The sequence below is a fragment of the Globicephala melas genome, chromosome 3 (assembly GCF_963455315.2).
Source record: "Globicephala melas chromosome 3, mGloMel1.2, whole genome shotgun sequence".
Lineage (NCBI taxonomy): Eukaryota > Metazoa > Chordata > Mammalia > Artiodactyla > Delphinidae > Globicephala > Globicephala melas.
Window position 1 is genome coordinate 162,484,003 of NC_083316.1, and position 21,371 is coordinate 162,505,373.

Below are 21,371 nucleotides of genomic sequence, written 5' to 3' on the forward strand. Positions count from 1 at the left end.
CTCCTGAGTCCGACACACTCAGTACTGCATGGGGGACCCCTGGATCCAACAGTAGCCGAACTTGTCTTCCCAGGGAAGAGGAAAAGTAGAAGTCAGGAGAAAGAGATGGTTAAGGGAGGTTTGTGGGCAAGATATCAAGGAACTGAAAATGCCTCAAAGCCCAAACAACAGGTCAGGAGGTCTGAGGTCTGCCTAGGGAATCATTTATTAATGGGCTTCCCAAAAGAAATAAAATGGAAATCTGGAGAAAAACAAGGGTACAACCAACAAAGCTAGCCCTTTTCCCCTCCAGGAAAGAAACAAATTCTGAACCTTCCATAACCTCCGCTAAGGAGCTGAAATTTGCAAACCCAGATAAACATCTGGGCGGCTCTGCAGGGCCCCCCCCACAGCTTCCTGGGGCCCCAGCCCCCCTCTCTGCCTCCAGCTTCCAGGCCTCTGCCACCGGGAGGAGCAGGTTCCCTCCCCCACACGACCCCCTGAGGGAGGCTGCTGAGGCCGGCAGGGCCTTTTCTGTTTCCCATAGGAAGTTGACTTCCAGGTCAGCTGAGGGGAGGTTTCTGGGGCCCACCAGGACTTGCTGGAGCATCTCAGATGGTAACAAAATAACAGGGGGCACACAGGGGCCAGCAGGCTTTCCGGAGTCTGCTGAGGGATTGTTTCCAGCTGTCTGGCGGGAACATCAGGCACTTCTGGGGGCCGGTGAGCTTGTACGAGCACACACACCTACGAGTCCCTCCAGGACTGCTCCCCTCGAGGGAGATTCCCAGCCCCCTTTGGTGTGTAGGCTGCAGGGGCCTTCCCTGCCGGCTTTGCTTTCTGGTAGTAGTTGAGGCGCTTGAAGGCCTCCAGGTCCCGGTGGGCGCTCATGATCAGCCGGCTGTGTGGGAAAGGGTCTGAGCTGTGCTCCACCTCGCGGCAGAGTGGGACCATGCCTCACACTCGGGCACATGCCTCACACCTGCTCACACAGGCTCACACCCTCATGTGTACTCAAAGGTCACACACACACAGGCGTGCACACGTGCATAATCAGAATCTACCTGCTGCAGGGCAGGTTGTGACCCTTCTAGCCTCTCTTCAGCACCTAACAGCTCTGCGAGGGACGGGGGCCCAGGAACGGTGGAGCTTCCCAGAGGCCCCTCGCTGGGGATCCCGGGCCCACACTGACACCCCAGGATCGCTGCTGTACTGGGCCCTCCACCATCCTCCCGCGGCCCCATCCCCTCCACCCATCCCGGGGACTTGTGGATCCGAGCCCAGCCCTTACTTCAGGTTGGAGAGCTCGATGACGAGGCCTCGCACGGTGTCTGTTGCATCCTCCATCCTGGCGGCTTCGCAGGTCTTGATCCCCATTCGGGTCCTGGTGGGAAGGGAGAGAGGGCAAGAGGCCTGACCTCACTGGACAGCTCCACCAGACTCTGCCCTGGAGGGCTTTGCTGGGCCTCGAGCTGTCTTCTCCAGAGATGAATGCCTTTGACAGTCATGAGGCCACCCTGGGCACAGCCCTGATGGCCGACCCAGCCGGCTCTACTGCTGAAATCACACCGAATCCAGCCACTTCCCCCACCGCTGTGGCCCTTGTCCGACAGCTGCCACAGCCTCCCCGACCCCCAGCTCCTGCCCCTACAGCCTGTCCCCACTGTGGCCTGGGGGGCAGGGGAGGGCGTGGCAATGGAAAGCCAGCCTAAAGCCCCTCCCCAAAGCCCTGCATCATTTGCGCACCTCCAGACCCCAGCCCCTCCCTCCCGTCTCCGCTCCTCCCTGCTCCAGCCACACTGAATTCCTGGCCATTCCCTGAGCATTTCTTAGGGCTCTGGAATGTTCTTTCCTAAATGTCTCCTCCTTGCGGGGGGGGGGGGGGGGGGTGGAGAAGGTGGGAGGAGGGAGCCCTCTCCATCACCACAGGTTAAAATTTTAACCCCTGCCCTGCTGTCTTTTTCTCCCCAACACTCTGCCGTCTGACCACCTAATTTGTCTGTCTCTTGCTCACCACTGCTCTGACCCCCAATAGGTGGAAGCTTCATGTTTTGTCCCACGCAGCCTCCCCAGTGCCCAGAGCAGTTCCTGGAAGAGCCGGCATTGGCGGGCGTCAGTGTCTATGGAAGGGGTGGATGTGCCTCTGTACCAACGTATCTAACGGGTGCAGCCTGTGGTGGGCAGGGGGTTGCCCAGCTTGGCAGCATCTCCTGGGTTGTCACTATGGGAACCCTGGTTCTGCTCCACCTGCCTCGGTCACCTTGAGATGACTGGCCAGTCCGGGCCTCAGTCTCTTGCCTTTTCTCCCTCAGCCATGGGCCACAGAACCAGACCCTGGGACCCACCTGGGGGCTTCCAGCCATCCATGGAGGCCGCTGGAGATTCATCCAGGAATCTCCCTCCTCTTTGCTCAAACCATAGTGGGGCCACTTTGACTAAACTGCCTCTGGTCCCTGTGCAGGGCGTGCCTGTGTGTGTGTGTGTGTGTGTGGAGGGGGGCGCAGGGGGTGGGGCAACAAGAGGTACAACAGGTACTATTTACAGATGTGTGTAAGGGCAGAAGGTGGAAGCACGGCCTCCCTCTCCCCTGAGGGGGAGGAGAAAGAGGAAAGAGACAGACTCCCTAACCCTCCTCCACACTTGCCAGACAGAAACAGAAGCTTGGCCATAAATAATCAATAAGCCGCCACTCTGCAGAGAGGCCAGTTCAGGTTCAAGGTAACGGGAGAGGACTGTCGCTCAATGCTAGCCACCAGCAAGGCTGGGAGACAGGAAAGGTGATGGACTGTGAGAGGCTCCGGGGTGGGGGGAGAGGACCCCCCCAACACACACTCAAACACACACATACACACACTCCATAAGCTGGAGGAAAAGCACACCTGGTGCCTGCAGGAGGGAAAGAAGGTGGGCTGCCTTGGGGAATAAAATCAAGCAGGAAATAAGATGGGGCAGGTCGGAGACTCTGGAGGGCCCGAGGATGCCAGAGAGGGGATGGCCCCTGTGGGCCAATGGTTCTTGGCCCTGTCTGGGTCCACTCCCCCTCCATGGAGATTCAGGGAAAGCTCTGGACCTTCTCTCCAGAAAAACGCACAATGTGCATTAAAACAACCACAGAGCTGGGGGCATCATCCCAGGGGTTCTTGAGGAGAGATGCTGGCTTGGGTGCAGGTTGCTGACGAGTTCTCCACTCGCGGGGAGCAGGGGACATGGCTGGTTTGAAAGTCGGGGCTTAGCAACCTTACTGGACCGAGGAAAGTGAGGCCCCTCGAGGCAGAGCCAGGGCGACCTCCGACACTCTCATCCACAAAATGGGAGCTCAAAGGGCTGGGGGGAGGGAGAGCATGGGGGCTCTAGTGCCAGGAAAGCAGCCACTCTCTCCCCTCCCAGGGACAAAAGGAGGACTCCTGTCAAGGAAAGCATTCTGGGGTGGCCTCCCACCCTGCCTACCTTGGCTGGGCCTCAGCAAGGGAGCCTCCATCGGCACGTGGGCTGGTGCCAGGCCAGCAAGGGTCCAGCCCGCTCCCTGCAGGAGACAACTGGAAAGACAGAGCATGCACACCTGTGAACGGCCCAGCTGGGTGAGCCCTGCATAGGGAAGGAAAAGTCAGGCAGGGGGGGTCTGGCTTCTCCTCTGCCACGCCAGGAACACCGAGGCTGGACTCCTGCAGAGGAAAAGTGGTGTGGGGGACAGATGCCACGACGGCCAGACCTACGGGCCACCAGCCCGTGCTGCTCTCACCCTCCCTCTTTGGAAAGAAGGCAGAAGGGCGATACTGGGCCTGACCCTGGGGTCCCGTCCCGGGCCTGCGCCTTTCGACAGGCTGATTTGTACTGGTGGGCGGCTCCATCCACACGTTCTCTGTCCCTGACAACTGAGGAGTGGTGCTGTCTCCAGCTTGTCCTGCAGTATCTAGAAGGGTACAGAGAAGACCCTGAGTGGTGGCGACTGTGGCGAGGTGGGCATCTGGCATGGAGGGAAAGAGGTCGGCTAGATAGGCCACAAGTTTCATGTCAGGAAGAGATTTTGCAAATGTATTTTGAAGGGAAAATTCATAATTGATAGGGGAGAGAGCCAGATAACCCTGAGAAGCCTAAATTTCTAAATGTCAACGGTGGTTTAATTTTCATGGAAAATGTCAGGCTCAGTCGTGGAGGTGACATACGTCCTTCTGAAAAGAGGCAAAGAGGCTGAAATGGAGCGGCCGGCCCAGGGCTGTTGGGCCTTTTCTGAGGACACTAAAGTCCTGGGGTGGCGGATGGGGTGAAGGGCTTGCGCTCAACCTGCAAAGGGTCCCTGAATCCAAAGGAACAGACGTGAGGAACTGGCTGCAGCCCGGCGGCTCTCGCGTGGGGATGACTCCGCCTCCAAGACACTTAAGTGTCCGAAACCACTTTTGGTTGTCATGCCCGGGGGAGAGGGAGCTCCTGGCACCTGGGGGTGGAGGCGAGGGACACTGCTCAAGCCCCTGCTGCGCACAGAATGGTGATCCAGCCCCCAACACCAGTAGTGCCGAGGTTGGGAAGCCTGCTCTAGGCGATACAGTTTCTCCCGTGCACCTGGCTGACTTTCACGGAGGCAACTCTGTGACTTAAAATACAATTTGAGGGCTTCCCTGGTGGTGCAGTGGTTAAGAATCCACCTGCCAATGCAGGGGACACGGGTTCGAGCCCTGGTCTGGGAAGATCCCACATGCCGCGGAGCAACTAAGCCCGTGCGCCATAACTACTGAGCCTGTGCTCTAGAGCAAGCGTGCCACAGCTACTGAGCCCACGTGCCACAACTACTGAAGCCTGCGTGCCTAGAGCCCGTGCTCCGCAACAAGGGAAGCCACTGCAGTGAGAAGCCTGTGCGCCGCAACAAAGAGTAGCCACCCTCGCCGCAACTAGAGAAAGCCCGCGCACTGCAACGAAGACCCAATGCAGCCAAAAATAAATTTAAAAAAAAAATACAATTTGATGCCACGGATTCACCCAACTCACGGCACCATTCTTGGTCATGAGGGATAGTCTCTTTCCCAACAGGTACCACGGCTCCCACCAGGGTTGTGTCAATGTCATGACAAAGGCGGTGCTTGTATTGAATGTGTGGGGACCACCCCTATGGGCTGTGAGAGGGGCCTGGGAGTCAGTGCTTTAAATGACACTGCTTGTGGGCAGAGGAGGGTTCCACCGGCCCTGGGGTGAGCACCACGTCCCCAGGGAGCCGCAATGAGAAGAAAACACCAAGTGTTCCTGTGAGGGCAGCTGGGTTTGAAGCCAGTCTGTCACTGCTGTGAGACCCCAGGGCCCCTCCTCTGAAGCGGTGCTCACAGCTGTGCCACAGTGAGGTCGAGGGCTGCTCTCTCGGTCCACCTGCGTGCCGTTCCCATGTGTCCCTGCCCACAGGGCTTGCCCGCACCTTCCATGGGAACCTGTGCCTGGGTTGCCCCGACTTGTTCAGGAACGCCCAGTGTCAAAACAAAACGTGCCTGGGCGCCCACAGCCTTGTCAGGGCAGTGCCTCCTCTCCCAGCAGGGCTGTCCACCCCAGCTGCTGCTAGGTCCCCCGCACTGGTGCTGCCAGCTCCTCGGTGATTTCAGAGTGCACTCACTGGTGGCAGGTCTGGGAGGGCTTGCTCCTTTGCCCTCTGGGCGCCACCCAAGGTCCCAACTGCTTCCCCAGCCTTATCCCTCAGCCACAGCCCAAGAAGCCAGAGACTGGGGATGACTTAGCTCTTCCTTCCAAGAGAGGGGTTTGCATTTTTCAAGGGATGCAGCTTTAGTTATAAAGTTTCAGCTCTGCCCAGCACCTGAGTGCCCACCTCTCCCGGCGATCGTGTTTAAACACTATGACCAAACCGCGGTGTGACTCGATTTCTGTGCTCTTGCTCATCTGGTGATCACAGCAACGTGCAACGGGTGGTACAAGGAATTGGGGCCGGGGCAGGGAGGGCCGGGTCTGCAAAGTCACCGGGTAGGCCTGTGTCACAAATGACCCCTGGCCATCCCTTGGGAAGGCAGCGCCTGAGACCCACATTAGCTCAACCCAGTCACATCCCCCTCTGCAGTGGGAACAGCTGGCTTTCTTCGGCTGGGCACCAGATGACATCCTTTGCTTGTTTGGGGGCTGTGTCGTATGATAAGACTCTTTTAAGTGCCGAAATGACAGGGTACAAAATGCTCACTCCGGGAGAGGCAGGTGGGAACGGTGCTACTGAAAACCTCATGGGGGCAGGGACCATGCCTGATCTGTTCACTCCTGGCATAGAGCGGACTCTCACATCTTAAAAACATTTTCAAACAACCAATAAAATGAAGTTTTAAAACAGGGACAGCCAAAGAAACGGAGGAGGCCATGTTTGTGAAGCGACATGGGCTCTGCGTTCGTTCCAGGACGGAACAGTTGAGGCACAGCTGCAGAATCAGGCCAACCTGGGCACAGACCCAGGCTCCTCCCCTCCTGGCTGCCTCATCTGGGGCAGGTGCCCAACCTTCTTCAGCCTCTCAGCCACACCCAGTGTGTGAAAAGAGAACCACCTACCTGTCAGGGCGAGGCTGCAAAGCACTTAGCTCAGGCTCAAGTGCGCCAGCAGCCAGAGATGTGGCGCTTCCTGAGGGGGCGGGCCCAAAGCAGGGACTGCCACCTGCCCTGACAGGTGACTGCCAACGGCCAGCACAGGCTCAGCAGGCAGATCCCTGAAGGACGCAAAGCCCCTAAAATTCCAGCAGACGAATGAAATTCCATGTATGTGTCTGAAAAAGAATTGTATCTGGGCCCCCAAATGACCCTAAAGATGGGCAAAGGTTCTTTCCAGTGGGGGAATGAAGTCCCCGCCCGCAGGCCCAGGTTTGAGGTCACTGGCTTCTTTAGGTCACCCCATCTGGTCTGTCACCCTCCATACATCCCTCGGGAACCTCCGGCCAGAGCAGGGCACTGAAGGGTGGAGGGGGCAGGTGCACCAGGGGCTCTCCCTGGGCTGACAAAGCACATGTGTGTCACATCCCGGGGCTCTTCAGCTCTCACACAGATGGGCCCCTCATAGAAAGGCAGGTCTATCCTCTCCAGAATATCACAGACTCCACAGCTGCTGAAGCTGTGACTCAGACCCCTGGACTCATCTGCTGTACAAACAGATGGCCACGTGCCCACCTTTCCCCCACTACCGGGTGGTTTGGGAGGGTTTGTGGCCATTTGGCACCTATACTAGGACATCTCGCTGTAACTCAAGGAAGCTCTTACCTGTTCAGGTGGGGCTTCAAAACCAGGGGCTTCCAGGGCATCCTGTGTCTGGCTGTCCGGCAGGAAGTAGAGTTCCATGGCTGAGGACCCCTCCCAGACAGCCTGCTCTGAAGAGTCAGCAGGGTGCTCAGGCTGGCCTGCCGGGCTTGTGTGGGCCTCTGGGCTGCCCTGACGTGCCCCAGCATCCTGGGGAGGGTCGTCCACTGCTTCTCTGTACGCTGGTGGAGCACAGGCTCCGAGGGACAAACCGCGCCCCTTGAGGTCTTGTTTGTGGCTCTGGCTCCCTAACTCAGCTGCCTTTTTAGCCACAGGTTGTGATAGCAAAGGCAACAAGCACATACCTCCCAGCCCTTCTTGATCCGGGCCTGGTACCTGTGTCTGACCCACACCTGGACCCATTTGCAAGGCTAAAGGGCTGGAATCCCCAGCACCTATTGTGGGCTCTTGGATCTCGTGAGCCGGAGCCAGGGAGGCTGCAAGGCCCCCCGGGACATCATCAGGGGGCTTGTCTTCCCGCCTTGCCTCCTCTCTGCCTCCTGTGGTCTCCCCATTGAGAGGCATGCACCCGAGCAGGGCCCTGCTGTGGCCTCCATCAGGAGCCTTCCCACTGGGAGAGGCAGTCACCCTGGCGTTGACTGTCCCGTCTGGCCCAGCCACCCCCAGAGCCCTCTGTTCTGGATCCGTGGCGTCTGTGCTCACACCTGCGATGACAACAGCCCCAAGGCGGGAGCACCTTGGGCTGCTATAGCTCCCCTCTGCTCCCCCGCCAGTCCAGCTGGGCGTCTGCAGAGGCCCAGATGGGCCCTGGGCTGCAGATCTGGGCTCTGGGCCCAGGATGCCATCTTCTTCCTCCTGGCACTCCTCAGGCAGCTCAGCTCCTGCTTCCCCTCGGGCACCTCCCTCCTGAGGGGCTCCTTGGTCTGGCTCCTCTTCAGCATCACTGCCTGGCAGGTCCCCTTTCTGGCCATGATCACCTGGAAGCCAACCCTCCTCCGTGCTTCCACCATCTGGCACGTTGGTCCCATGCTTTGACAGGTGGTCCTGGCTGTCCCTCTCTGAGGCCGAGGGTACTGTCCCCCACTCCAGAGAGGCAATGCTGGAGGCCAAGGGCTGAGGATCCCCATCGCCAGGCACCGGCGTCACAGGGTTTTGGCCGCTGGGCTCGGGGCAGGCGCTGTCTGCCTGGGTCTGGTCTCCTGGGTCCCTGGTCTCCTGGAAGGCAAGCCCTGGGGACTCCTCTCGAGGCTGGCTTCTGGCCTGCTGGGCACTGGGTTCTGGCAGCGTTTCCTGAGGAGAGAAAAAGACTCAGCCTTGGGCCTTCAGTAATCGACAGCTCTGAGGATTTTCCTACTCATTACTGCCCCTGTACGAAGTCTCAGAAGCTGCACGGATGACGGTGCGCCCAAATAGGGATCAGTCCCCATGCTGGGCAGAGCTTCGTGCCAGGGGCTAGAGGGGGAACCGGAAGCACAGGAATCCCTTTTTTTTGTGGCCACACCACACATCACGTGGAACTTCCCCAACCAGGGATTGAACCCCCACCCCCTGCAGTGGAAGTGCGAAGTCTTAACCACTGGACCACCAGGGAAGCCCCAGGAACCCCCCCTTCTACCAGCTCCTTCTCCCCACCAGCACCAGGCACATGGAGGCTCTCGGGAAGATCAAGGATATAAAAATCAAGGAGGTCCTGTGGATCGCACCAGTGTCAATGTCCGTTGCCTGGTGCTGCCAATGGACTACAGTTATGTAACATGCTACCACCGGGGGATGCTCGGGGAGGGCACACGGGGGCCTCTCTGCACTGTTTTGTTTTTAATTTTGGTAAAATACACATAACCTAAAATTCACTATTTTAATCATTTATTTTTTGAAGGAAATGATCTTTTTAAAAAAAATGTTTATTTATTTGTCTGCACTGGGTCTTAGTTGCGGCACGCGGGATCTTTCAGTGTGGCACGGGCTCTGTAGTTGCAGCGTGCGGGCTTAGTTGCCCCATGGCATGTGGGATCTTAGTTCCCTGACCAGGGATTGAACCCGCGTCCCCTGCATTGGAAGGCGGATTCTTAATCACTGGACCACCAGGGAAGTTCCCACCACTTTAATCATTTTAAAGTGTATATAGTTCAGTGGCATTAAGTACATTCACAAGGTCGGGCAACCATCACCACCATCCATCTCCAGAACTCTTTCACCTTCCCAAGCTGAAACTCTGTCCCTATGAAACACTAACTCCCCACTTCCCCGGCTCCTGGCAACCCCCATTCTACCTCCTGCGGAATCAGTAGAATTTGCCTACTCTAGGGACCTTGTATAAGTGGGATCATACAGTATTTGTTGCTTTGTGTCTGGCTTATTACACTTAGCGTAATGTCCTTCAGGTTCATCCATGTGGTAGCATGTGTCAGAATCCCTTCCTTGGGACTTCCTTGGTGGTCCAGTTATTAAGACTCCATGCTCCCAATGCAGGGGGCACGGGTTTGATCTATGGTTGGGGAACTAAGATCCCACATGCTGCGTGGTGCGGCCAAAAATAAAAAAAGAATTTCTTTTTAAAGCTGAATAACATTCCGTTGTGTGAATATACAGTATTTTATTTGTTCATTCATCTATTGATGGCTACTTTGGGTGCTCCCACGTTTTGGCTACTGTGAATGATGCTGCAGTGACCATGGATGCACAAATATCTGCTCCGTCATATGGATATACCACATTTTGTTTATCCATTCATGCATCGATGGACACTTGGAGCCATATTGTTTCCTTTTTTTTTTTTGTATTTTATTTTTTTTATACAGCAGGTTATTAGTTATCCATTTTATACATATTAGTATATACATGTCAATCCCAATCTCCCAATTCATCACACCGCCACCCCCCGCTGCTTTCCCCTCTTGGTGTCCATACGTTTGTTCTCTACGTCTGTGTCTCAGTTTCTGCCCTGCAAACCGGTTCATCTGTACCATTTTTCTAGGTTCCACGTATATGCATTAATATACGGTATTTGTTTTTCTCTTTCTGACTTACTTCACTCTGTATGACAGTCTCTAGATTCATCCACATCTCTACAAATGACCCAATTTCGTTCCTTTTTATGGCTGAGCATACTGTTTCTGCAACCTCCTCTGAGTCCACATAATGCCCTGGAGATCCATCTAGGTGGTTATGTGTATCACACCTGTTTGTTCCTTTTTTATTGCTGGGTTGTGTTCCATGGTGTGGATGGACCGTGATTTGTTCAACCATTCAGCAGCTGAAGGACATCTGGGGTGTTCCCGGTTGGGGGCGATTACAAACAAAGCTGCTGGGAATGCCCACCACTCACTTTTTTTTTTTTTTTTTGCGGTACGCGGGCCTCTCACTGTGTGGCCTCTCCCGTTGCGGAGCACAGGCTCCGGACACACAGGCTCAGTGGCCATGGCTCACGGGCCCAGCCGCTCTGCGGCCTGTGGGATCTTCCCGGACCAGGACACGAACCTGTGTCCCCTGCATCGGCAGGTGGACTCTCAACCACTGCGCCACCAGGGAAGCCCCCACTCACTTTTTTAGGTGTGTGTGTTCCAGAGACATCATGACCCCTGGAGCTCATGGTGGCAAGGACAGGAGAGCCTGCTGTAAGACCCACCCACCCCGACTCACACAAAAGCTTCTGAGAAGCATAGGGGTTCAGGGATGGAATGTGGGCTGCCTTTCTGAGTTTCACTACTTTCATGCAACTTGGGGAAGAGAGCTCTGGCCTCGACAGCTTCAGTGCAGGCACGGCTGTCCTGAGTACCTCTCACAGGCCTGCGAGTTGCTGGCGTGGCACCTGCCATCCACAGACATCTGTAATGCTAAAAACGGGGTGTGTGTGTGGAGAGATGCAGGCTAGCCATTGCCAAAGGAAATCAAGGCTGAACTTGGCTGCCAAGGTTGGGCCAAGAGGAAGGTCGATGGTAGGACCTTACCAAGCTGAAGGCCCCACTCCTGGGGTCCTCTTCCCTCCTCTCTGCTCGTCCTGTCACTGTCTTCCTGGGTTTTGTAAACTGGGGGACAAACCTCCCGACTGAGTTCTGTGAACCAGATACAACAAGAACAAAACAGCAGTAAAGATGAGGGAGGAATGACATCTCGGAAATCAAGCAAGCAGACACCAGAGCGTTTCTCTCTTGCAATCTCAAACTCTCAAGGCCCTTGCCTTCCATCCCCAGCACACCCTCCCACCAGCAGTTATTGATGAGGAATAGAGACAAGATCTCCAGCTGAAGGGAGGTGGCACCTTTTGTACATATGTCAGGCTGCAAAACAGGCTCACCTGGGAAGGAGGAAGGCGAACTGGCTCTTTTTCTGGCTGCCCGAGGAGCCTGGAGGGAGTTCCTACTTCCTCATAAGGAGAGCTGGGAGGAGAAAGACAAAACAGAGGAGGTTCTCAAGTCCTCCTACGCTGTTAACTTGCATAGTAAGACAAACAGCAGCGAATGAAATCCAAATGCAAAGTAGCGCCCAGGGTCTCCTAAGAGGGAGGCCCTGGAGCACCTGCTGAGAGAGGGTGGGATGGAGAAGGGGACATGTGACTGCCAAGAAGGGTGTGGAGTCCCACATCCAGAATCCAAGCTGCCTGCTCTGGCAGCACTTAAACTCTTATAATCCCAGGAACTGGCTCCTGAAGTGAGAACAGGAATTCTCATTTGGACTGACTGACAATCCAGCCCCCAGCTCTGCAAACAGTAAAGAAGTTGTAGATACAAAAAACACAGTGTCTAAAAAAATGGGTGTATTCTTATCTGCCAAAATGCGGAAGCAACTGAGATGGCCTTCAGTGGGTGAGTGGATAAATAAACTGTGGTAATCCAGACAATGGGACGGTATTCAGCGCTAAAAAGAAATGAGCTCTCCTCTAATCAATACTCCGTAATGGCCTATGTGAGAAAAGAATCTAAACAAGAGTGGATATATGTATATGTATAACTGACTCACTTTGCTGTACACCTGAAACTAACACAACATCGTAAATCAACTATACTCCAATAAAAATTTTAAAACATAAAATCATGCCATCTGCTTTATAAAAAAAAAAAGATTGAGCTCTCAAGCCATGAAGACACATGGAGATACCTTAAATGCATATTACCAAATGAAAGAAGCCAGTCTGAAAAGGCTATGTACTGTGTGACTCCAACTATATGATATTCTGGAAAGAGCAAACTATGGAGACAGTGAAAAGATCAGTGGTTACCTGGGGTTGAGGGGAGAGATGAATAGGTTAGGATTTTTACGGCCATAAGAAGACTCTGTATGATACTGTAATGAGGGATATATGTTATTATACTGTTGTGCCAACCCACAGAATGTACAACACACGGAATGAACTCTAAAGTAAACCGTGCACTGTGTCAATGTAGGTTCATCCTTGGTTAAAAAATGTACCGTTCTGGTGAGTCATGGTGATAATGGGGGAGGCTGTGCATGTGTGGGGACAGGAGGTGTATCGGAAACCACTGTACCTTCCTCTCAATTTTACTGTAAACCTAAAACTGCTCTAAAGAAATAAACCCTTTTTAAAAAAACTGGTGAGACTTATGGTTATGTCTAAATAAATGTGGATATGTACGTTGTAAAAAAAAAAAAGATCAAAATCTGGAACTGAAACTTCATGGTTTCAACTTTGGAAGTGGAGCAGGAAAACGCATGAAGCTACACTAATGGGCTTGAATCGTGCCAAGGGAGGTTATGGAGACAGAGTAACTCTAGATACTGATAGCAACCGCCTGTTTCAAAATTTTTAATTGGGATGGGTTGTTTGGGCGGCTTCTGGGGTACTGGCAAAGTTTCATTTCTCAACATAAATGTGTTAAACTGATTGCTTTATGTTGCCTTCTTCTGTTATATTTCTGCACGTGTGGTATTTCTTAATAAAACATTTAAAAAACAGAAACAAAAGAGTGGGAACCCACTTCTGTGGGTTCTGATTATTCTTATGGTCTCAGACAGTAGGGTGGGCGGCAGCCATGACCCCGTCAGCCCTGATATGGCCTCTCGAGGGGTGAGGGGCGTAGTGTGACATCACTGTGTCTGTCTGGGGAAACAGCTTAGGTGTGATACACGGCCCCTCTCTTCCTATCACACACACAGTCTTTAGCCCTAAGATTGCAAAGACCTGAGATCAGACAGACACACACCCCAGCAAATGGTTCTGTCAGCCAGACTGCATGCCTCAATTTTTCACTCAGAAAACGTGCTAGTCCAATCCATGATGCTTTCTCGGAAGACTTCAGGTAGCAGGAACCTTCCTTCTCCTAACTCCTGCTAACCCTTTCTACTCTGCTATAGTTATATGTGGTTTAACCCCGTGGAGACTGAATGGTTCTCCAGATCTTTCTTCCTTTCCCCTACCGTGCTTAATTACATATTTTCTGAAACAATAAGGGAACTGGGAAACCACTGTGGTAAAGAGCAAAGGAACCAGACGCAGCCAGAACCCCAGCCTGCCTTGCACCAGCTCAGTGGCCTTGGGAAAGTCATTATGATCTCCCGAAGCCTCAGAGTCCTCATATGCCAAATGGGGACATAAACCCATGGCACAGTGCCGTGAGGATTAAATGAGCTGATGTGTGTAAAGTATTTATTATTAGAATGCTGCCTGGAACATAAAGATCTTTATTCTCTCTTATGGGTTATTGTTTCACAGACCCACCACTCCTTCAGTCCCCTCTTGATTAAGAGGGAATGTGGGATAAATATGGATTTGACCAACAGGCAGGGCAAGTTGCATTCTGCAACTAAGTGACTTTGAAAAATTCAAGGTCTTCCTTGCCCGTGGTTAAAATATCGACCTTTCTTGCTGAAGAGGAGAGTCCCCAGAGCAAAACTTCGAGAAGCTCAATCCAAGGGCCCCAAGCCCCTGTGGGGGATGCATGGCACTGGATGGGTCGTGTTGACTGGCCCCCTCCCCTTTGCATCCTGTGCCCACTGTCAGCAGAGAGGTTTGCTGGAATGTTCTGAGCCACCTACCTGGAAGCTGCCTGCCCTGGTGCCTCCGGGCTCTGCTCTGCAGAGGGAGCGGGTCCTGATCTGCTTTCTGTCTCTTCAGGGTGATGCCAATGGCCCAACTTGGAACTCTGGGGGTCCCCGTCAGAGTCTCCTAACCTTGGGTTCTTTGGAAGTTTTGGAGGACGGATTCCTTCCCCTCCTGGTTTAGAGACAAAAGAAGATGAAGGGGAGGGGGATGGCGGGAGCGTGCACTGCCGTGGCCGACCACCAAACACATCCGGGCCACTGATGCAACATGAGCAGGCTTGTGCAAAGGGCAGGAAATCCCTGCTCTGACGCTTGCCTGGAGAGTGAGAGATGAGATGGAATTTCATCCAGGTGGGACCCAGGAGCTTACATGGCCATGGGATCCAAAGGCTTTTAATCTATGGACTGGTCATGACTGACGTTCAATCCTGAGGTGACTGGGCCTGGCTCGGAACCACACGAGACAACCTGGCCCAGCTGACTGTCTCTCTGCGGAAGTGCTGAGAGGTGTGTGCTGGCTCCTTCAGGTCTCAGCTCAAATGTCCCTGCAGTGGCATCCTTGCCTTTTCTACAGAGCAACTCCTCTCGGGCCCATGCTCTGTTTTACTCACTTCACAACTTCTGCAAGTATCCGATGCACTGGGTCATTTTCTGTCTCCTCCACTACAACCTGTTCCATGCAAGGAGGGGCCTCAACTATCTCACTCTCTGCTGGGTCTCAAGTACCTAGAAGAGCATCTAATAAACTGTTGGTGCTCAATAAATACTTGGCAGATGACTGAATAAACGCACAAGAAAACCCAGATCACCTCCCAGGAAATGCAGACAACACTAAATTATGTACCATTCTGGTTTTCCATGATGCTTGCAGAATATCCATCCTGGGAAAACTGGGACCCAGAGTCATCGAGTGCTAAGGAGGTGACTTCTCTGCTGCCTCTTGGTCCCTGTTGTATCCCTACGATACCTTTCCCAGCATTGAAAGCAATTTAGAGCCTAAAGGTGCATATTAACATCTATTTGTTGAATGAAGGAAATTCCCTTATACAGAAACTGCCCATAGTGGCTGGCTTGCAAAACCTCTCCAAACTCTGGCCCCAACTGACCCATTTATTCAATGAACAAATAATAAGGGTTGACTCTACTGAGTTCCATGCCAGACACTGTCCTGAGAACTCAGCTGCGCTATGACAAAACTTCAGGCAGGGCCCTGATGTTAGGCCCATCTTATGGACGAGAAAGCTGAGGTACAGGGAGGCTGAGGAATCTGGAACAGCATCCAGGCAGTCCCGTTCCAGAGCCTCCACACCTAAGTACACTTGAGCACTTATTGAGCACCTACTGTGTACTGCATCTCTGACTAGGCAGTGAGAACAAAAAGACAAACCAGACCCGGCTCTGATTTTCTTGGAGGTCAGTCACGTAGACCCTTTCCAAACTCAGCTCCTTACATACCTTGAAGTAAAACCATTGAATAAGCCCCCTCTCTCCAACATTGAATGCTAGGGTCCTCCTCAGCACCCGTTCAGCTTTTGGGGCTTCACTAGACCACAGTGGCTTTCCTGTAATTTCTCCCAAGTCTGTCAGTTACGGTTCGTGTGTGCCCATTTAGAACTTCACCCCACTGTTACTTGATTAGCTCTCTCAGTGAGAAACATCTTTCGTTTTCCCCTGACTAGATCTTGAAGCTGTCAAGGGCAGGAACTGAGTCTCATCTTGATCTCATCTTCACCCTGCCTCCCACCCCCCACCTCAGGTGCCTACGCCAGCACTGCACCCAGAGCAAAGCTGTGATGAATGTTTCTTACACAAACACATTCCCACCTTGTGGTCTGCCATAAAATGCAAAAACATAGCAGTTTCATTTACTTAGTTTCTTTAAGATGTCCAAACACTAGCTTGCTTTGCTCATCCAATGGACATTTATTTGTACCAAATAAAAAGCAAAAATATCAGAAGTGAAGAGGCTCCCATTTCCTTCCTGTGATCTGTTCCCACAGGATTAATTTAAGAACTAAGGCAGAACCTTGTGTTCAACACCAGAGGCCAAAGACATCACAAGGGAAAGGGCTCCTTTCACCACCTGCCAGAATTTTCTTCCTTTCTCTCCACGCCATCCAGGACACACAGAAAGAGCTGTCCTGGGCCAGCCCAGGGTCCACTGAGCAGGGGAGTCCACTGCAAAGCGAGGCCCCATATGACCTGCTGTGGGTGGGCCTGGCTGGCCCCAGCTTCCCCCTCGAAGGTCAGAGAAATTCCTGTGCCTCCAAACAGCTTGTTACTCATCTCTGCACAAAACACCTTCAATCTGTTGATAGTATCTTTCCTGTCCCACATCTTGGGAAAAAAGGAGTGCTACTCTCGAAGTTCATTAACCACTAAGTGAAGGGGTCATTTCTAAACTTTTAAGAAATTTAAACTACCTTAGCCAATGACAGGAAAATGAAGCTATACTATGTAACACTGGGTGTTTTCCTTTTCGAATGAAGGAATTCTATACATATATTGAGAAGTAAAGACAGTCTCGAAATACCATGAAGTTGAAAAACAGAGGTTGCAGATCAGTATGTGTGATGATTCTATTTTCCAATAAAAACACTGTATTTGTGTATACAAAGAAGAAGTTTGGAAGAAGTAGTGTACTGAGGTTCATTTCCTGTTTTTTATGCTACACTATATGTTTGATCGTCATCCTATGGTTGAGGGGGATGTTAACATTAGGGGAAGCTGGGGGAGGGTAGACAGAACTCTGAACTTTTTTTTTTTCCTTTTTTTTTCTTTAGCTTTTTAATGACAAATAATATAGAACAGAAAAGTTAGCATAGGTGTACAACTCACTGCAAATTCATAAAATGAACAGTGTACTTTACATCTAGATCAAGAAACAAAACATTTCCAAGAACACAGAAGTTCCTCTCATGTTTCTTTTCCAGGCACAACTCCCTCAAAGGTAGCCACAGTCCCTGATTTCTTTTCTTTTTTTTTTTTTTTATTCAAACAGAAATGAACTATGTTTACAACTTTTCTGTAAGCTTAAAGTTGTTTCAGAATGAAAAATTTCTTCTTAATCTGAAAGGGCAATGATAACAGCAGCATGTATTTGTGTCCTACCATGCATCTACTCTCCGTGCTCTACAAACACTAATCCACATGTGAGCTCTAGGGCACAGTTCTCTACTTTGGCACTATTGACATTTGGATACTATTGACATTTGGGGCCAGGTCATTCTGTGTTGTGGGGACTGTCCACCACATTGTACGATTTTGAGCAGCAACCCTGGCCTAGATCCACTAAATGCCAGGACCAACACTGCCCCCCCCGCCCCCACACCAGTTGTGAAAACTAAAAATGTGTCTAGACATTGGCAAATGTCCTCTGGAGGTCAAACTGCTCCCCCCAACGGGTTGAGAATCACTGTTTGAAAGTAAAGCATAGGTGCTCTTATCCCCTACAAATAGGAGTAAAGTGAGACACACAGTAGGTCATCTGCCGTCATACAGAGAGATGAACCCAGGTTTTTGGCTCGAGAGTGAAGCAGTTCGCCACACACCAGGACATCAAGCTCTATTCACGGGTCATCTCTGAGAGTGGGCCTGCATAGAGGCTGGACCCCTGCCCTGAAGCCTGGCGGCCTCCCCTAGGCTGTGGGATCCCGCTAGAGGCTGGGGGAAGCTCCACAAAGCTTTCCCTTTTTACTGTAAGCACTTCTCCATGAGTTACATTTGTATGAAGTCATTGCATGTACGAAGTCACTGTTGTTATTTTAAGGAGCTTGGTGTGATCATCTTAGCATTTCTGCAATAAGCCCACCTTCCTCCTGTAAGCAGAAGCAGCAATAAAGAGGTGTCAACTTGAATGGCCAAATACCTGAGGTCCGAAGCTTCTTCCTCTTACTCATTTTATCCCTCCCTAGAGAAATCTGAAAGCAAGAGCAAATCTCGTCATTACAAGCAGTTCCTGCCTCTGGGTACAGACCCAGTGGCCTTGGCTGAGGCCACCCCACCCCCACCTGGGCCCATCTGGCTGCCCCAGGGGTCACGTGGGCCCCAAGGGGACACAGGGTGGGAGTCATGGCTACCTTGGGCTACGGCCGAGTTAAGAAGTTAAACTCCTCCATATGGCAGAGAGCAGAGGGGGAACTGCCTATCTTCTGTCCGGGGCCTGAGAGCACCTGGGCCGCCCCCCTCTAGTCTCTAAGATGGGGCAGCCTGTGTGAAGCCCCCTCCCTCCAAGCTGGGACCCTTCTAGGGACAATGCAGGATTTTCGAGGTGACACGTGGGGCCCTGCAGGGTCATCGGAGGACTTTAGAGCGGCCACCGGGGAACACTTCAAGGGGTGGGGCGCCCTTCGGGGGACGCCTGGGGTCTTGGGGAGGCAGGAGTCGCCGCCACAGGTCAATTCCTTCCAGCCTAGGGGGCCAGACAGGCCAAACCCAGTCTGGGCCAGAGAAGTTGTCGAGGTCCCTCTGTCCTTAACAGGAACTGAGAAGATCTACCTGGATCTGTTGGGGGATAATTCGGTTAAATAATCTGCGTAAGATTTTTCTGAGATAAGAAAAGGTAGGGCTTCCCTAGTGGCGCAGTGGTTGAGAGTCCGCCTGCCGATGCAGGGGACACGGGTTCGACCCCTGGTCTGGGAAGATCCCACATGCCGCGGAGCGGCTGGGCCCGTGAGCCACAACTACTGAGCCTGCGCGTCCGGAGCCTGTGCTCCGCAACAAGAGAGGCCGCGACAGTGAGACGCCCGCGCATCGCGATGAAGTGTGGCCCCGGCTCGCCGCAACTGGGGAAAGCCCTCATACAGAAACGAAGACCCAACACAGCCATAAATAAATTAATTAATTAACTAATTAAAAAAAAAAAAAAGAAAAGGTAAAGTTGGCCCTCACGGAGGCCGGGCAGCTGGGGGTCCGAGGCCTGACCACTGTGGACCCGGCTTCTGGTTACCAGGCCCACCCTAACCCTACCCCGGCCACCGAAAAGCGAGGAATGCCCAGACCAGCATCGCCAGGAGAGGCCGGATCTCGCAGGTGGCCAACCGTCGGCCTCCACCTCACCTCACACCCGCAAACACTCCACCTCTTTCCCTCACACTTCGAGGCGTCGTCGCGCGCACGCGCGATGCCAACACCACCCCTCGCACTTGCGCACGCTCCGCCTCTTTCCCGCGCAGCCCGCGGCACCGCCCATCGCTCCGCAGCGCGCCTGCACGCTCGCGCACTGCTTGCCGGGAGTTGTAGTTTCAGTGCGGCGGGCCCTGCAAGTCCGGTGGCTGCGCTCGGGTTCCGCGGAGCCCAAGGGCCGAGGCGGAAGTGGGGCGGCCACCCGGGAGGCCGAGGGCGGGAGGTCGGCGGTTGCGGGGCGCCAGCGAGGGGCGTGGGATTCAGGAAGGGCTCGTGCGCGGCCATAGGCCCCGGGGGAGGCCAGGCCAGGGGTCCGGTGGTCCGAGTATCCAGCCTGGAAGATGCACAAGAGGAAGGGACCCTCGGGAACCCCGGGCCGAGGAGCCGCCACCGCCCGCCAGGTGAGTCTGTACCCCACGGCCCGGCCCAGGGGACCCTTCCCACCCTTGTCACACATTCAAGGGAGGGCCCCACCCCCAAGGGAGCCCGATCTTCACCCCAGGTGAGTCCCGGTCCCCGCCCCCCTGCTTAGGTTCGACTCCCAAAGTGCGGCCTATTGGCCCCGGCTCCCCAGCTTCTGGCGCCCCTCCCAGGGCTCAGGGCCACCTGTTGCCGCAGCGGCTCCAGTTCGGGAGGGGAAGGCCTCGGACCTGGGGTAAGAAAGACAGTTACGGGTCTCCTGGCCTGAGCACCCGTGGAACCCTCGCATCAGTCTGGCCAGGTCAGACTCTTTTATCCCCATTGTACAGATGAGGACACTGAGACCCAGAGAAGTGAAGACACCTGCCCAAGGTCATAAGGATTAACTGCTTGGCCAGAGCTAAGCACAAATCCAGAGCTGCTGCCATGAGCCCACAGAACTGTGGTTGGGCTCCTTCTCCCTCCCTCATTGCCTTTACCCCAGGCACTGGGAGAGTTTGATTTTTCTCAGCTTTGATGGAAGGAGCTCAGGCCATAACTTAGTGCCCAGGTATTACAGTCTGAGTGACGTGAAGTTCCCTCCTGGATTCTACACGTTGGACACTTGGCTCCACCACTCTAAGCCTCAGTTTCCTCATCTGTAAAATGGAGCCTCTAAGAGTCCTTATGTCACAGGATAGTTGCGAAAATTCATTGAGATAGCTTATGGAAAGTGCTAGAACATAGCACTCAATAAGTGTTGTCATCATCATTATTACTATTAGATGGAGACATATATGATTGCCAATATTTGGCCATTTTTGATCCAAAGAAAAGGGGTTAATTTTGTGTACTTCAACCTGATATTATCACATCATGGTTGGTCATTAACCAGGATAGGATAGGAAGACAGGTATGTTACACAGCAAAGCCCCCAATTCCAACTTCTACGTTGTCTAGGCTTCTATTTGCTCTTGACACCTCCAACCTTCCTTCATGGCTCGCTCTGCCAAAGATGCTGGAAAGGAAAAACCAAGGTGTGCAGAGTGGCTTTGCCGTGGGGCAGGGTGTGGGGCCTTCCTTCCCCACTGACCTTGGCTAGCAGCACATCATGGGTGTGGGCTTAGAGCAGGCAGTTGGGTCTCTCTAGCTGCCCTTTGCCCCATGTTGATCTGTGCCAGAGGACCTGCCCACCTTGGGACATCTGTTGTATTCTGGGGCCTGTTCTGGCCTCCTGGCACTCCCCAGGGAAATGGCTTTCCCCAGCTCTGGGTTCCCTTCCTTCCAAGGGGACTCCAGGTCCATCATGGGTGCCTCGAGCTAGCTGGGGTGCAACCCAAGGTCTGACTGAACCCCCATTGTTCCCACAGCTGGGCCTACTAGTTGACCTCTCCCCAGACGGCCTGATGATCCCTGAGGACGGAGTTAACGATCAGGAACTGGAGGCTGAGTTCTTGGCTTTGGTGGGGGGCCAGCCCCAAGCCCTGGAGAAGCTTAAAGGCAAAGGTAAGACTCTCAACACACCCTGAACATTTTGTGAGCTCCCTCTGTGGGCGGGGCTTGGAGCTGGGCTCTGGGGCGATGGTGAAATGGAGACAGAGAAGGTGCCTGCCCTTCTGGCATCCACAGTCTGGGTAAGAGTTAAGCAATCAACTCTG

At 53.3% G+C, this 21,371-nt stretch overlaps 2 protein-coding genes across 9 annotated transcripts in view; one reads left to right on the top strand and one right to left on the bottom strand.

Moving 5' to 3' along the window:
• On the bottom strand, positions 1-19,602 carry BRME1 (break repair meiotic recombinase recruitment factor 1). 4 transcript variants are annotated; one of them, XM_060297048.1, is made up of 10 exons: positions 19,249-19,602; positions 18,059-18,110; positions 14,185-14,362; positions 11,489-11,570; positions 11,142-11,246; positions 7,198-8,484; positions 3,427-3,515; positions 1,271-1,363; positions 727-880; positions 1-65 (listed from the first exon to the last, which is right to left on the bottom strand). In XM_060297048.1, exons 1-9 carry the CDS (start codon positions 19,597-19,599, stop codon positions 727-729), a joined length of 2,391 nt encoding a protein of 796 aa, XP_060153031.1. In that variant the 5' UTR covers positions 19,600-19,602; the 3' UTR covers positions 1-65. The 4 variants fall into 4 exon arrangements, with proteins under 4 accessions (XP_060153031.1, XP_030735738.1, XP_060153032.1 ...); XM_030879878.2 differs by lacking the exon at positions 1-65 and having other exon boundaries at positions 279-880; XM_060297049.1 differs by lacking the exon at positions 1-65 and adding an exon at positions 15,035-15,186 and having other exon boundaries at positions 279-880; positions 18,059-19,282.
• CC2D1A (coiled-coil and C2 domain containing 1A) overlaps positions 19,427-21,371 on the top strand; it is an 18,202-nt gene continuing 16,257 nt past the window's right edge. For 4 of the 5 annotated variants that reach the window (XM_030879874.3, XM_060297046.2, XM_030879875.3 and 1 more), the window contains exons 1-2: positions 19,427-19,715; positions 21,084-21,219. In XM_030879874.3, coding sequence (XP_030735734.1) covers positions 19,656-19,715; positions 21,084-21,219 — 196 coding nt within the window. In that variant the 5' untranslated portion in view covers positions 19,427-19,655. Of the gene's footprint in view, positions 19,716-21,083; positions 21,220-21,371 lie in introns of those variants that run through there. The other variant, XM_060297047.2, reaches the window with a different exon arrangement.